At 45.4% G+C, this 14,035-nt stretch overlaps 1 protein-coding gene across 1 annotated transcript; it reads left to right on the top strand.

The window, feature by feature from the left end:
• Window positions 1-1,465: 1,465 nt before the first annotated feature.
• Window positions 1,466-5,886, top strand: LOC309543763 (uncharacterized protein; the record flags this gene model as incomplete). Its single annotated transcript, XM_082276201.1, has 3 exons — window positions 1,466-1,584; window positions 1,672-1,773; window positions 5,001-5,886. The coding sequence occupies exons 1-3, from the start codon at window positions 1,520-1,522 to the stop codon at window positions 5,884-5,886; spliced, it is 1,053 nt and encodes a 350-aa protein (XP_082132327.1). The 5' UTR covers window positions 1,466-1,519.
• Window positions 5,887-14,035: the final 8,149 nt, after the last annotated feature.

The raw sequence follows: 14,035 nt of genomic DNA, 5'->3' as shown, positions 1-14,035 counted from the left end.
AAAGATCCCGTCGCTTGCCACCAATTGTAGCGGAGTAGCCGTACGATCCACGATATCTCCACTGGTAGTCAGGCAGAGCATACAATAATCCTGGTAGCGTATAATATTAACAACGCTATAATAACCAGCAGACACATGGCTTGAAGGTCAACACTAGACTGCCTTGTTTATTGAAAAAACACAGGGATTACACTCAGCCAAAACCCCTCCCTCTTCGAGACATTCCACACACAAAACTGAACATCCCATAATACCTTACTCTGCCAGACAAACAATAGGACAATATCCAGTGGCTGTGTTTGCCACACGGGGTCTCCACAGAGGGACAGCAGGGGTTTCCAATACACATTCATGAGCCAGCAGGTAACACAATACAAAATCCTACAGGTACTGCTCGGGTTACGTTTACACATACAATGCACACATAATACAGTTGTACAATCATTCCTGACAGAATACTCTGTAAGTGGAGATGTTTGCCACAGCCGGATATCACTTCAGTGTTGATCGTGCAGACTTTTTCAAATAGGCTATTGTACAACCAGCCCGCCCTTACATGGGTCGACACTTGGCTGGTTCCTGCTGAACCAGGGCCGGATCCAGGGTGGGGGGGGGGCGCAACTGGGCAATTGCCCCTCAAAAAAGTATTACTCCAGAGTACCAAGTCCAAACTGAGCGGAGCCGCCACCTTCCTCTTCCACCGCATGCCTAGTGGGTGTTGGCTTCACCCACCTCCTCCCTTAAGCATCTCAAGGCTCCAGCACTGTGAAATATGAAAACATCTGTGTGATGCTGGCTGCCTCCTTATCTTAGTCTCTATTCCTCTTCCATGGGAGCCCCCCCACCAAAGCACCAAAGTATTACCTATAAGTGCATACAATAATACATGTCTAATATCACAGAATACAGTCAGGTATGGATGCCATTAGTTATGAAAAAAAAGTGCTGCCCTTTTAGTATTGACATTATTGTCTAGTTCAATCTTAACCACTTAAGGACCAGGTCTATTTCTGACACTTGTTTACAAGTTAAAATCAATATTTTTTGCTAGAAAATTACTTAGGCTGGGTTCACATGTGGGCGTTGGCGTTTTTCAGGCGTTTGTTTATCGTTTTTCCAGCCTTGTTTTGGCGTTTTTCAGGCGTTTTTTCAGGCGTTTTTGCAAGCGTTTACAAGCGTTTTACAGGCGTTTTTATAGGCGTTTTTTATAGGCGTTTTTGTGTAGTGACTTGGCCAATGAAAAGCATTGTGTTTTGTTTACAAAATTTGCAAAGGAACCTCCCAGGGACCTCCTCCCCTGCATTGGACCTCCCAGGGACCTCCTCTTCTTCATTTTGTTTTTTTCTTTTTTGTCTGTGTGAGTTCTCTGCTGCTTAAAATGGACGACAATGAAAGAGGATTTCTGTTTTGTGCATCACTTGCACTTCTGATGCTGGAGGAAGAGAAGGAAGAGAGTAATCGACAATACTGGGTCCATCCTGTGATTGCTAATCGGCGACAGCGTGGCCAGTTCTGGGCAATGTATGATGACCTTCGTGTGCACGAGGACAAATTTTTTCAATACACACGGATGTCAGTAAAAAGGTGGGTACATCTCCTAATATCCTCAATAAGCTTGTACTATGAATGATATATTATTTGCCCACTAACAATCAATATTATATTGTACAGTTTTGATGAGTTGCTGGAGTTACTCTCTGCACATCTTCAGCGACAAGACACTGATTTTCGTGACTGTATTCCACCTGTGGAAAGGCTGATCATTACACTGCGGTAAGCAACAACCCACGTCCCCATCCCCCATCTCTCAAACCCCATCTCCCTCACCCTACTCCACTTACAATCAGTGCCACGTATCAGTGCCACGAATAAGTGTCCACCAGTGCCACGTATCAGTGCCACGTATCATTGCCACGTATTAGTGCCACGAATAAGTGTCCACCAGTGCCACGTATCAGTGCCACGTATAAGTGCCACGAATAAGTGTCCACCAGTGCCACGTATAAGTGCCACGAATAAGTGTCCACCAGTGCCACGTATAAGTGCCACGAATAAGTGTCCACCAGTGCCACGTATCAGTGCCACGTATCATTGCCACGTATTAGTGCCACGAATAAGTGTCCACCAGTGCCACGTATCAGTGCCACGTATCATTGCCACGTATTAGTGCCACGAATAAGTGTCCACCAGTGCCACGTATAAGTGCCACGAATAAGTGTCCACCAGTGCCACGTATAAGTGCCACGTATCATTGCCACGTATTAGTGCCACGAATAAGTGTCCACCAGTGCCACGTATAAGTGCCACGTATCATTGCCACGTATTAGTGCCACGAATAAGTGTCCACCAGTGCCACGTATCAGTGCCACGAATTAGTGCCACGAATAAGTGTCCACCAGTGCCACGTATAAGTGCCACGAATAAGTGTCCACCAGTGCCACGTATAAGTGCCACGTATCATTGCCACGTATTAGTGCCACGAATAAGTGTCCACCAGTGCCACCTATTAGTGCCACGTATCATTGCCACCTATTAGTGCCACGAATAAGTGTCCACCAGTGCCACGTATCAGTGCCACGTATCATTGCCACGTATTAGTGCCACGAATAAGTGTCCACCAGTGCCACGTATAAGTGCCACGTATCATTGCCACCTATTAGTGCCACGAATAAGTGTCCACCAGTGCCACGTATAAGTGCCACGAATCATTGCCACGTATTAGTGCCACGAATAAGTGTCCACCAGTGCCACGTATCAGTGCCACGAATCAGTGCCACGAATTAGTGCCACGAATAAGTGTCCACCAGTGCCACGTATAAGTGCCACGAATAAGTGTCCACCAGTGCCACGTATAAGTGCCACGTATCATTGCCACGTATTAGTGCCACGAATAAGTGTCCACCAGTGCCACGTATCAGTGCCACGTATCATTGCCACGTATTAGTGCCACGAATAAGTGTCCACCAGTGCCACGTATCAGTGCCACGTATCATTGCCACGTATTAGTGCCACGAATAAGTGTCCACCAGTGCCACGTATAAGTGCCACGAATAAGTGTCCACCAGTGCCACGTATCAGTGCCACGTATCATTGCCACGTATTAGTGCCACGAATAAGTGTCCACCAGTGCCACGTATAAGTGCCACGAATAAGTGTCCACCAGTGCCACGTATCAGTGCCACGTATCATTGCCACGTATTAGTGCCACAAATAAGTGTCCACCAGTGCCACGTATAAGTGCCACGTATCATTGCCACCTATTAGTGCCACGAATAAGTGTCCACCAGTGCCACGTATAAGTGCCACGTATCATTGCCACGTATTAGTGCCACGAATAAGTGTCCACCAGTGCCACGTATCAGTGCCACGAATCAGTGCCACGAATAAGTGTCCACCAGTGCCACGAATCAGTGCCACGAATAAGTGTCCACCAGTGCCACGTACAAACACCTCCCTTTCCACCCACCATGTGCACCCGCAAGAGTGTCACTGGTTGGAATCCCAACCACGACACTACCTGCCTGGAGTTTGTATGTTCTCCCTGTGCCTGCGTGGGTTTACTCCCACACTCCAAAGACCTCCAACCTCCTCCCCCTTGTCCTCTACCCCAGGTATTGCTGATCCTGTGGCCCTGCAGCTTTTGCAGAACTAAAAGTCCCATTAACCATTGCAAGCTGCTGACAGTTACAAGCATGAGACTCCCAAATGCGCAGATATTATGTGATTTTTAGTCCCACAACAGATGGAGGGCCACAAGTTGAGCATCCATGCTCTACCCCTATGAATAAGCCATGCTATACCCCGTATGAATAAAATAGAGACACCAACACAACATTTGTACTTGTGGTACATTTTTTTTTAATTTTTTTAATCTGCTGAATTGCATAGAACTCTATGCTAAATAATAACAACTCTTGAACACAGGAGAGTGTCCTGAGCAAACATGAATGTTGCAACCGAAAACTGTATACCAAAAAAATTACAAATTATGAAATGTAGGGGAGCTTGGGCATAAATTGTCAAACATTGCTCCCTGTGTAAAGTATGGGGATGGAGCAGAAGAGGGGTTTGGGTAATGGGGAAAACCGGAGTAGGGAGGTGGTCGTGTTGGCGGTGGTGGTGGTGCGAATGAGGATGGTGCATGGTGGTAAGTACGTGGAGGACAGGTAATTTGGGAAGGTGCTGAGGTAATTTGGGAAGGTGCAGAGGTAATTTGGGAAGGTGCTGAAGATGGGCAGGGTGGGTCATCAGAGGGGATGAAGGAGGAAATGCAGTCCAGCATTGCCTTCCGCATTGCTATCTGCCTTGATTCAGGGACCTTGTCAACAAATGGCTCCAGACTTCTTAGAAACATAATTGTAGGGTTTTCCTGCCTTCTTTGTACAAATTGCGACATCATGCCCACTATTTGGTTAAATCTATCATTTCTTCGTTTTGGTGGCCTTGTGGTTGCTCGCCGTAGTGTCGCAGCAGGGGGGGGAAGCATTTCAGGGCTTCTTGATACCTCTGTCAAAGGTCTTTCTTCTACTTGGGGTTCTGTATTATCTGGAACTGGCATTTCAAGGGAGGGAGATGCTAATTCAGTTAATGACATGTCCGGTACTGCCATGTCCATAAATTGCATTTCTCGTTGTTCTTCAATTTGTATTTCTTGACTCTCCTCCACTTCGTTGTCGTCCTCTTCTTCAGGAGCTGTGTTGCTCCAGGAACTCTGGGTACTGTGGAAAAAAAAAACATGCTCTAGAATGTCTGCATGCATACTTTATATGTAACTTTCAAAGTAACATGACCTACTTATTCATTTGTAGTGAAGGCCACAGAAAGTCAAGGTCTTTTGCATGAATATATTGCGGCGGTTCCTCAGCTGCCTGCCCACTCCGGAACTCCCTTAACTGGCGCTTATAACGGGCATAAGCGTCCTTCAAGCTTTTCCATTTACGTTTAAGTTGAAAAACTGTTAAAAAAAGAAAATAATTATGTTTTTTTTTTCTTTTCCACAGGTACTTAGCAACTGGTCAATCCCTGGCAAGTTTACACTTTGCATTTATGATTGGGAAATCTACAGCTAGCTACATTATACGGGACACTTGTGACAAAATCTGGGATGTCTTACATGATGTGGAGATGGCCCAACCTAAGGAGGACGAGTGGCTCTCTATTTCTAAAGTCTTTTGGGAAAGATGCAATTTCCCAAACTGTGTAGGAGCTATAGATGGCAAGCATATACGAGTAATTAAACCAGTTAACAGTGGTACAAAATATTTTAATTATAAAAAATATTTCTCTTTTGTTCTATTGGCGGTCGTGGATGCCAATTATTGCTTCCGCTACATTGATATTGGCTCTTACGGGAGTAGTTCGGACTCCAGCATCTTTGCGCATTCTACTTTTGGCCAGATGCTACGTAACAATAACCTAGACCTACCTGATAACAATCCACTACCGGGAACCAATGGTCCACCTGTCCCCTATGTGTTTGTTGGGGATGAAGCGTTTGCGCTTCATGAACACCTTCTAAGGCCATACTCAAGCCGAAACCTCAATGTGGAGAAGAGGGTGTTCAACTATAGGCTAACCAGAGCAAGGAGAGTGGTTGAGTGTGCTTTTGGCCTGCTATCAAACAAATGGCGATTTTTACACAGCGTCATAAATCTCAACATGGAAAACGCAATATGCGCAGCCAAGGCAGCGTGCATCTTACATAATTTTGTAAGGAAGCGGGATGGTGTGTGCTTCGAAGATGCTTTAATGCAAACAATGCAGAGGGCACAATGGAGCGGGAGTCGTGGGAACACAACTGGTGCATATGTTCGAGATACCTTCAACAACTTCTTCATGAACACAGGACAGGTTCCATGGCAAATGGAAGCCATTGAAAATTGCTAATGACAATTGATAAGTGACAATCTCTGTATTGATGTGCATTAAATAAATTTAAAGGTATCATTTCAAATAAAGGTATTATTGCAATCTAACATTCTGTATTGGTGTGCATTCATGGTATGATACAAAGTGCTTATTTGTGGTGTCATGTGACCAGGGATTTTGTTTGAGCAATTAAACTACAAGGTAAGAAAAAAAAGTATAGCCAGAGCGAGAGCATTATTAAAAAAAAAACAACCCTCTACTCCATTCACACTACTCTGACTTTTCGGGCGACTTCTCAAGTCGCCCCAAGTAAAGGTGGCACTGATACGTGGCACTGGTGGACACTGATACGTGGCAATGATTTGTGGCACTGATACGTGGCACTGGTGGACACTTATTTGTGGCACTCATGTGTGGCACTGATATGTGGCACTGGTGGACAATGATTTGTGGCACTGATACGTGGCACTAGTGGACACTTATTCGTGGCATTAATACGTGGCACTGGTGGACACTTATTCGTGGCACTGATACGTGGCACTGATACGTGGCACTGGTGGACACTTATTCGTGGCACTAATACATGGCACTGATACGTGGCACTGGTGGACACTTATTCGTGGCACTAATACGTGGCACTGATACGTGGCACTGGTGGACACTTATTCGTGGCACTGATACGTGGCACCGATACGTGGCACTGGTGGAAACTTATCCGTGGCACTGATACGTGGCACTGATACGTGGCACTGGTGGAAACTTATTCGTGGCACTAATACGTGGCACTGATACGTGGCACTGATACGTGGCACTGGTGGAAACTTATTCGTGGCACTGATACGTGGCACTGATACGTGGCACTGGTGGACACTTATTCGTGGCACTGATACGTGGCACTGATACGTGGCACTGGTGGAAACTTATCCGTGGCACTGATACGTGGCACTGATACGTGGCACTGGTGGAAACTTATTCGTGGCACTGATACGTGGCACTGATACGTGGCACTGATACGTGGCACTGGTGGAAACTTATTCGTGGCACTGATACGTGGCACTGATACGTGGCACTGGTGGACACTTATTCGTGGCATTAATACGTGGCACTGATACGTGGCACTGGTGGAAACTTATTCGTGGCACTGATACGTGGCACTGATACGTGGCACTGGTGGAAACTTATTCGTGGCACTGATACGTGGCACTGATACGTGGCACTGGTGGACACTTATTCGTGGCATTAATACGTGGCACTGATACGTGGCACTGGTGGAAACTTATTCGTGGCACTGATACGTGACACTGATACGTGGCACTGGTGGACACTTATTCGTGGCATTAATACGTGGCACTGATACGTGGCACTGGTGGAAACTTATTCGTGGCACTAATACGTGGCACTGATACGTGGCACTGATACGTGGCACTGGTGGAAACTTATTCGTGGCACTAATACGTGGCACTGATACGTGGCACTGATACGTGGCACTGGTGGAAACTTATTCGTGGCACTGATACGTGGCACTGATACGTGGCACTGGTGGACACTTATTCGTGGCATTAATACGTGGCACTGGTGGACACTTATTCGTGGCACTAATACGTGGCACTGATACGTGGCACTGGTGGAAACTTATTCGTGGCACTAATACGTGGCACTGATACGTGGCACTGGTGGAAACTTATTCGTGGCACTAATACGTGGCACTGATACGTGGCACTGATACGTGGCACTGGTGGAAACTTATTCGTGGCACTAATACGTGGCACTGATACGTGGCACTGGTGGACACTTATTCGTGGCAATAATACGTGGCACTGATTTGTGGCACTGGTGGACACTGATTTGTGGCACTGATACGTGGCACTGATATGTGGCATTGTTGGACACTGATTTGTGGCACTTATATGTGGCATTGGTGGACACTGACTTGTGGCACTGATTTGTGGCACTGGTGGACACTGATTTGCGGCACTGATTTGTGGCACTGGTGGACACTAATTTGCGGCACTGGACGCTGCATTCTTGGACACTGATTTGTGGCACTTATATGTGGCATTGGTGGACACTGACTTGTGGCACTGGTGGACACTAATTTGCGGCACTGATTTGTGGCATTCTTGGACACGGATTTGTGGCACTGATATGTGGCACTGGTGGACACTAATTTGCGGCACTGATTTGTGGCATTCTTGGACACTGATTTGTGGCACTGATATGTGGCACTGGTGGACACTAATTTGCGGCACTGATTTGTGGCATTCTTGGACACTGATTTGTGGCACTTATATGTGGCATTGGTGGACACTGACTTGTGGCACTGGTGGACACTAATTTGCGGCACTGATTTGTGGCATTCTTGGACACGGATTTGTGGCACTGATATGTGGCACTGGTGGACACTAATTTGCGGCACTGATTTGTGGCATTCTTGGACACTGATTTGTGGCACTGATATGTGGCACTGGTGGACACTAATTTGCGGCACTGATTTGTGGCATTCTTGGACACTGATTTGTGGCACTTATATGTGGCACTGGTGGACACTAATTTGCGGCACTGATTTGTGGCATTCTTGGACACTGATTTGTGGCACTTATATGTGGCATTGGTGGACACTGACTTGTGGCACTGGTGGACACTAATTTGCGGCACTGATTTGTGGCATTCTTGGACACGGATTTGTGGCACTGATATGTGGCACTGGTGGACACTAATTTGCGGCACTGATTTGTGGCATTCTTGGACACGGATTTGTGGCACTGATATGTGGCACTGGTGGACACTAATTTGCGGCACTGATTTGTGGCATTCTTGGACACGGATTTGTGGCACTGATATGTGGCACTGGTGGACACTAATTTGCGGCACTGATTTGTGGCATTCTTGGACACTGATTTGTGGCACTTATATGTGGCATTGGTGGACACTGATTTGCGGCACTGATTTGTGGCACTGGTGGACACTGATTTGCGGCACTGATTTGTGGCATTCTTGGACACTGACTTGTGGCACTGATATGTGGCACTGGTGGACACTGATATGCAATGCAACACATATCTCCCCCCACATACATGCTGTTGTAAATGCAGACATGAAATCAGACACAAGGCAAGACATGCAGAACACAACACTTTACCTTTCTCATGCTGCTGCTTCTTGCTCAATGTCGACCACCCTGAAATAACTTTAGTAGCTATTTCCTCCCATGCCCTCTGCCTCTTATTCCTGTTCTTATAATGGATGTTTTTGGTATCATACAGACAAGTAAAAGTCCGGATAATAGCAATGAAAGATTCAGCTTCTAATAAGAAATTAGTTTCTTCCATGTTTCCTGGACAATGTGCTCACAGAGGCGTGCCAAGGGGGTGGAGAGCTGGGTGGAGAGCTGGGTGGAGAGCTGGGTGTAGATTTGTGCTGTTTGAGCTGATCAGGAGCAACAAAACGTTTGTAAAACACTTGTAAAACGCCTGTGAAACGCCAAATAACACTTTACATTGATGTCTATGGGACAAAACGCCTGTGATCTGCCCAAAAAGAAGCTCAAGTACTTTTTTGAGCGTTTGGCGTTTTCCTTAGGGCGTCAAAACGCTCAGATGTGAACAGGGGTCATTGCAATGAATGGGATTTGTCTTGTTGGGCGTTTTGAGAGCTGATTAGTGAGCAGAAAAACGCTCCAAAAACGCCCAAAAACGCCCACATGTGAACGGAGCCTTAGAACCTTCAAAACATTATATTTGTTTTTTTTTTTTTTTTTTAGCAGAGACCCTAGAGAATAAAATGGAGATCGTTGCAATATTTGTCACACCGTATTTGCACAGCGGTCTTACAAATGCAATTTTTTTGGAAAAAATACACTTATGTGAATAAAAAAATATAAAAACAGTAGTTGGCCCAATTTTTTTCTCTAATGTGAAAGAGAATGTTACGCCAAGTAAATTGATACCTAACATGTCATGCTTCAAAATTGCACACGCTCGTGGAATGGTAACAAAGTTTGGTACTTAAATGTCCATAGGCGTTGCTTTAAACATTTCTACAGGTTACCAGTTTAGCGTTTCAGAGGAGGTCTAGTGCTAGAATTATTGCTCTCGCTTGAACAATCGTGGAGATACCTCACGTGTGGTTTGAAAACCATATAAATATGTGGGCGCGACTTGTGTATGTGTTCGCATTTGCGCGCAAGCACAGAGGGACGAGGTGCTTTTTTTTTTTTCTTATTTTTTCTTCTTGTATTTTTTTACACTGTCCCTTTAAAAAGTTTTTCTCTCCCCGTCTTCCAGGACGGCCCAACAGTGAGAGATGAGAGGCTCCTCCTACCGGAAACACAATCAATTAAGATTAGTTAAAAGGCCCCACCCTTCCCTCAGGCCCTCAGTTTAGATTGCGTTTCTTCCTACAAGATACGTGTGTTATTACTAACCTTCAGACTTATGGAGTCGAAAGGGAACCCTGTGAGCCAGGTTCAGCGAAAGGCCACGGGTTCCCCCTGGGGGACCCCACGAGCGGAGCTTTACCTGCTGCCCCATCCAGGCTTCTTGCAGGTCGCCCAATGTGGTGCAAGCCCTCGGTCACCTGCGGGATGTTTCCAGGTCTTGCGATCCGGCGCCAGCAGCTCTCCTCCACCGAAGGTTTTTGAATTTCCCGCCGGACAGGCACTTCAAGCCTCATCTTCAAAACTGGAAATTCCGGCGCAACGTCATACACGCGCGACACGGGAAAGCGGAAGAACGTGGAGGAGATGCCGGAGCCACTTACGAGCGGCAAAGCAGAATCCAAGGCTATCGGAGCTCGGATGTCTGCTGTGGAAATGAAGCCCTCCATGACTCATCCTCCGGGGAAGGAAGAGGAGAGGCAGCTCCAGGTGTCGGCAGCCAAACCCAGGCCTGAGCAGGGTAATTGCTGAACATGTAACCCTTATTGGGTCTATGCATTTTTTAAGACTGCTGGTTACCGACATAAAAAATACCTGGAAGTTGTATCATTTCCTTGAACTTATTGGAACCCACCATGTTCTTTCTATGGTCCTCAAAAGTGGACAAGGGGTCCCCCTGGGTTGCGGGATTTTAGCGGTAATACACTTCCACAAGAAAGTAAAATTTAAATAATTTTATTAAAAAAAATATTAAAATCGATCTGTAAAAGATCTAGAATGTAGACATATTACAATATATACAGAGTGTGTATGGATGTAAAACCAGGACAATAAAGATGATGATGGTACATATACTCAGTGGCATATGTTTGCTTTGAAGGAAATCCTCCAACCCGACACGTTTCAGGCACGCAGGCCTTTCTTCAGGGGTCTGGATGCGGAGAGATTTTGATTTCCTACATAACATAGCAGATAGTAGTTTTGTTAGTTACACAGGTTGTGGTATGTTAAATATATGTTCATATACAGATATAACAGAGTAGTTAATCATTACATCTGTGAATATCATTTGATGTACAGAAATGCATACCAGTAGAGTGATCCGAATGTGACAAGAGAGTCACAGCTGATAAAAGCAGAGAAGGGAGAGGTCCGCTGCGTAGGGTGCCGACAGTGCGCCAAGAGGGGGTCCTAGGGGTACCGATCCTCCCGCATGTGGTCCCAGCGAGGATACCCAGTGGAAGGTCACAATGGCATCTGTGTTGGCATATATAGGGGGATATGTAGAGTAGTTACTTTATTTGGAAATATCCTGCGAGTTATAGGTGAAATATATACTATGGAGGTATACCTTGTGGAAACGTTAGTACGTCTATGGAGGCAAGATCCTGTATTAAGCGGGTCCGAGTGCAGGAGAGTATGTTTCCAACCGGAATCACCTTCCTGCAATGTATATATCCTTATATGAGAGCTGGTCTAGGGGTAACATAATTTTAAGTTGTAGGATCTGTGTTACATCGTACCTTGGTATGTCAGTGGGTGAATGATGGGGTGATCGGGTCCTCCAAAAAAGCGTTATGGGGGTCCAGTGTTCCCCCAAATAAACAAGATGTGTGTAGGGATAGGGTGGTCCAAGGATAGGTACTGAAATAGGAACATATGTTGTTATATATCACTGTTAATCATGTCTTCATCTATATATGGAGTTAATTGGTGCGGATATAACTGAGGAGTAGAGATTCAAGCGTATCCAATTCTTGAATTGAGTAGTTGAATCATACACCTGGAAAAATAGCATAGTGTGTATGAAATCATAGTGTAATGTAATCATTGTCTAAACAGAGGAGGGTATAAAAATGGGGAAAAGTACCTGGAGTAGCTGGACCTAGATAGTAGGAACTATAAATAGGGTGCAGCCTCCTGTTAGGTTCCTAGGATAGCAAATTTCTAATTAGATGCAGTGAAATGATTCAAAAACAGATGGTCCTCATGTCATAATTTATTATAGGAAGGGTGATACTTACTGTATACTATCTTGTATCCTGTCTTCCAGAGTCCTTGAGCGGTCCACAAGAAACCTCTGTCTCTACACCAGCATTGTAAGGGCACGTTGTTCATAGGAAGTGTGGTAATTGCTCAGATAAGTTGCCCAGCTCCCACACTAAGGCCTTTTGCTATAAATGCCTTTATAGAATGACAGCAATGGAAACTTCAGGAATGATGAAAGACTTTTTTAAGACAATGCAGGAGGAAATGCTGTCCACTATGATGACAGTTAGGTCCACTCTAGGAGCTAATAGAGTGGACCCTATAGATCCCTCTTCAATGGAAGGGACTTCTTCTAAAGGAAGAGCTCTATCAAGAGCGGGACAGTCAGGTATTACTCCAAACTACAGAAAACCTTCCCCCAACTCGAGTCAGGACAGAAGGTTTTTCTCCAGAGGAGAGCCGCTCAGATTCCCCATCCTGCTCAGATGCTGAAGGGAATAAGGACTCAGATGCCCCAGACGAGGCAGAGTCAGCAAAAACCTTTTTGGGTTAGAAAATATGCAGGTTCTCCTTCAGGCCATCTATGCCTCAGAAGAGATACCTGGTTTGCCTAGAGAAACCATGGCACAGGATAAACTCTACAAAGGGACAGGGAAGAGTTTCTCTAGAGTTTTTCATGTTCACCATTCACTGAAGACTGATTCTTCAGCAATGGCAATTACCTGAGAATAGGTTAAATAAAGGGAGCTCCTGGAAGAGGAGATTCCCCTTTAAGGAGGAGGATACAAGCAAATTCCTAAAAATACCAAAACTGGATGCTCCCTTGGCACAAGTTTCTAGAAAATCAGATCTCTCCTTTCTAGATGCTGGTAGCATCAAGGATGCCATGAGCCGAAAAGCAGAAACTTTACTGGGAAAAGCTTGGGATGCCAATGCAGCTACTATGGCTTCAGGTCTAACAGCCTCCTGTGTGGCCAGAAATGCCTTTTCCTGGGTGGATAGACTCAGTAAAAGTCTGTCTCAGACAAAAACCCAAGAAATCCAGGACTCCCTGTCGGTGATAAGGCATTGGCCTACCTGGCAGACACCGCACTAGAATCAGAAGCATCTGCCAAAACAGCTCTCCTGAACTCAGCCAGAAGAGCTATTTGGCTTAAGGAGTGGGAAGGTAACCTCACATCCAAGACCAAGCTTTGTGGTCTTCCATTTGAGGGGACCCTTTTGTTTGGTTCAGGTTTGGACAATGTCCTTTCCAGATCTTCAGAAAAAGGGAAGAAATTTCCCACAAAACCTAGAGAGGCTAACAGGAATTTTTTTTGTGGCCCCAGGGATAATAAACAACAAAGAAGGAAAAGGGAACCTTCAAAGAGCTGGAATTTTCGGAAGGAAAGATCAAGAAACAGTGCGTCCTTTCCTTCCACCTCAGCTGTAAAGGATTAAAAATGACTTAAAAGTCAAAGTAGGGTGCAGACTCAATTTCTTTCCGGCTGGGAAGAGATAAGTCTCCCCATATATCCGCAGCACCATAAAAGAAGGCTACAGACTGGAATTTGCATCAATACCACCTCCCAACAGTAACCCTTACAAATGTCCCCAAGGGAACTCAAAAAGGGCAAGCCCTACTATTAGAGATTCAGGAACTGGCGGAACAACTGGTAATCATCCCAGTACCAAAGGAACAGTTTTTCCAATGGTTTTACTCCCACGTGTTTGTGGTCCCAAAACCCTCAGGGAAACTTTGCCTGATAATAAACTTGAGAAACCTCAACAAGTTCCTTCTATACAAAAAATTCACTATGGAGA

The sequence above is a fragment of the Pelophylax lessonae genome, assembly GCF_965119305.1.
Source record: "Pelophylax lessonae genome assembly, contig: HAP1_SCAFFOLD_346, whole genome shotgun sequence".
In the NCBI taxonomy this organism is placed as follows: domain Eukaryota; kingdom Metazoa; phylum Chordata; class Amphibia; order Anura; family Ranidae; genus Pelophylax; species Pelophylax lessonae.
This window is presented reverse-complemented; position numbering and strand designations above follow the sequence as displayed.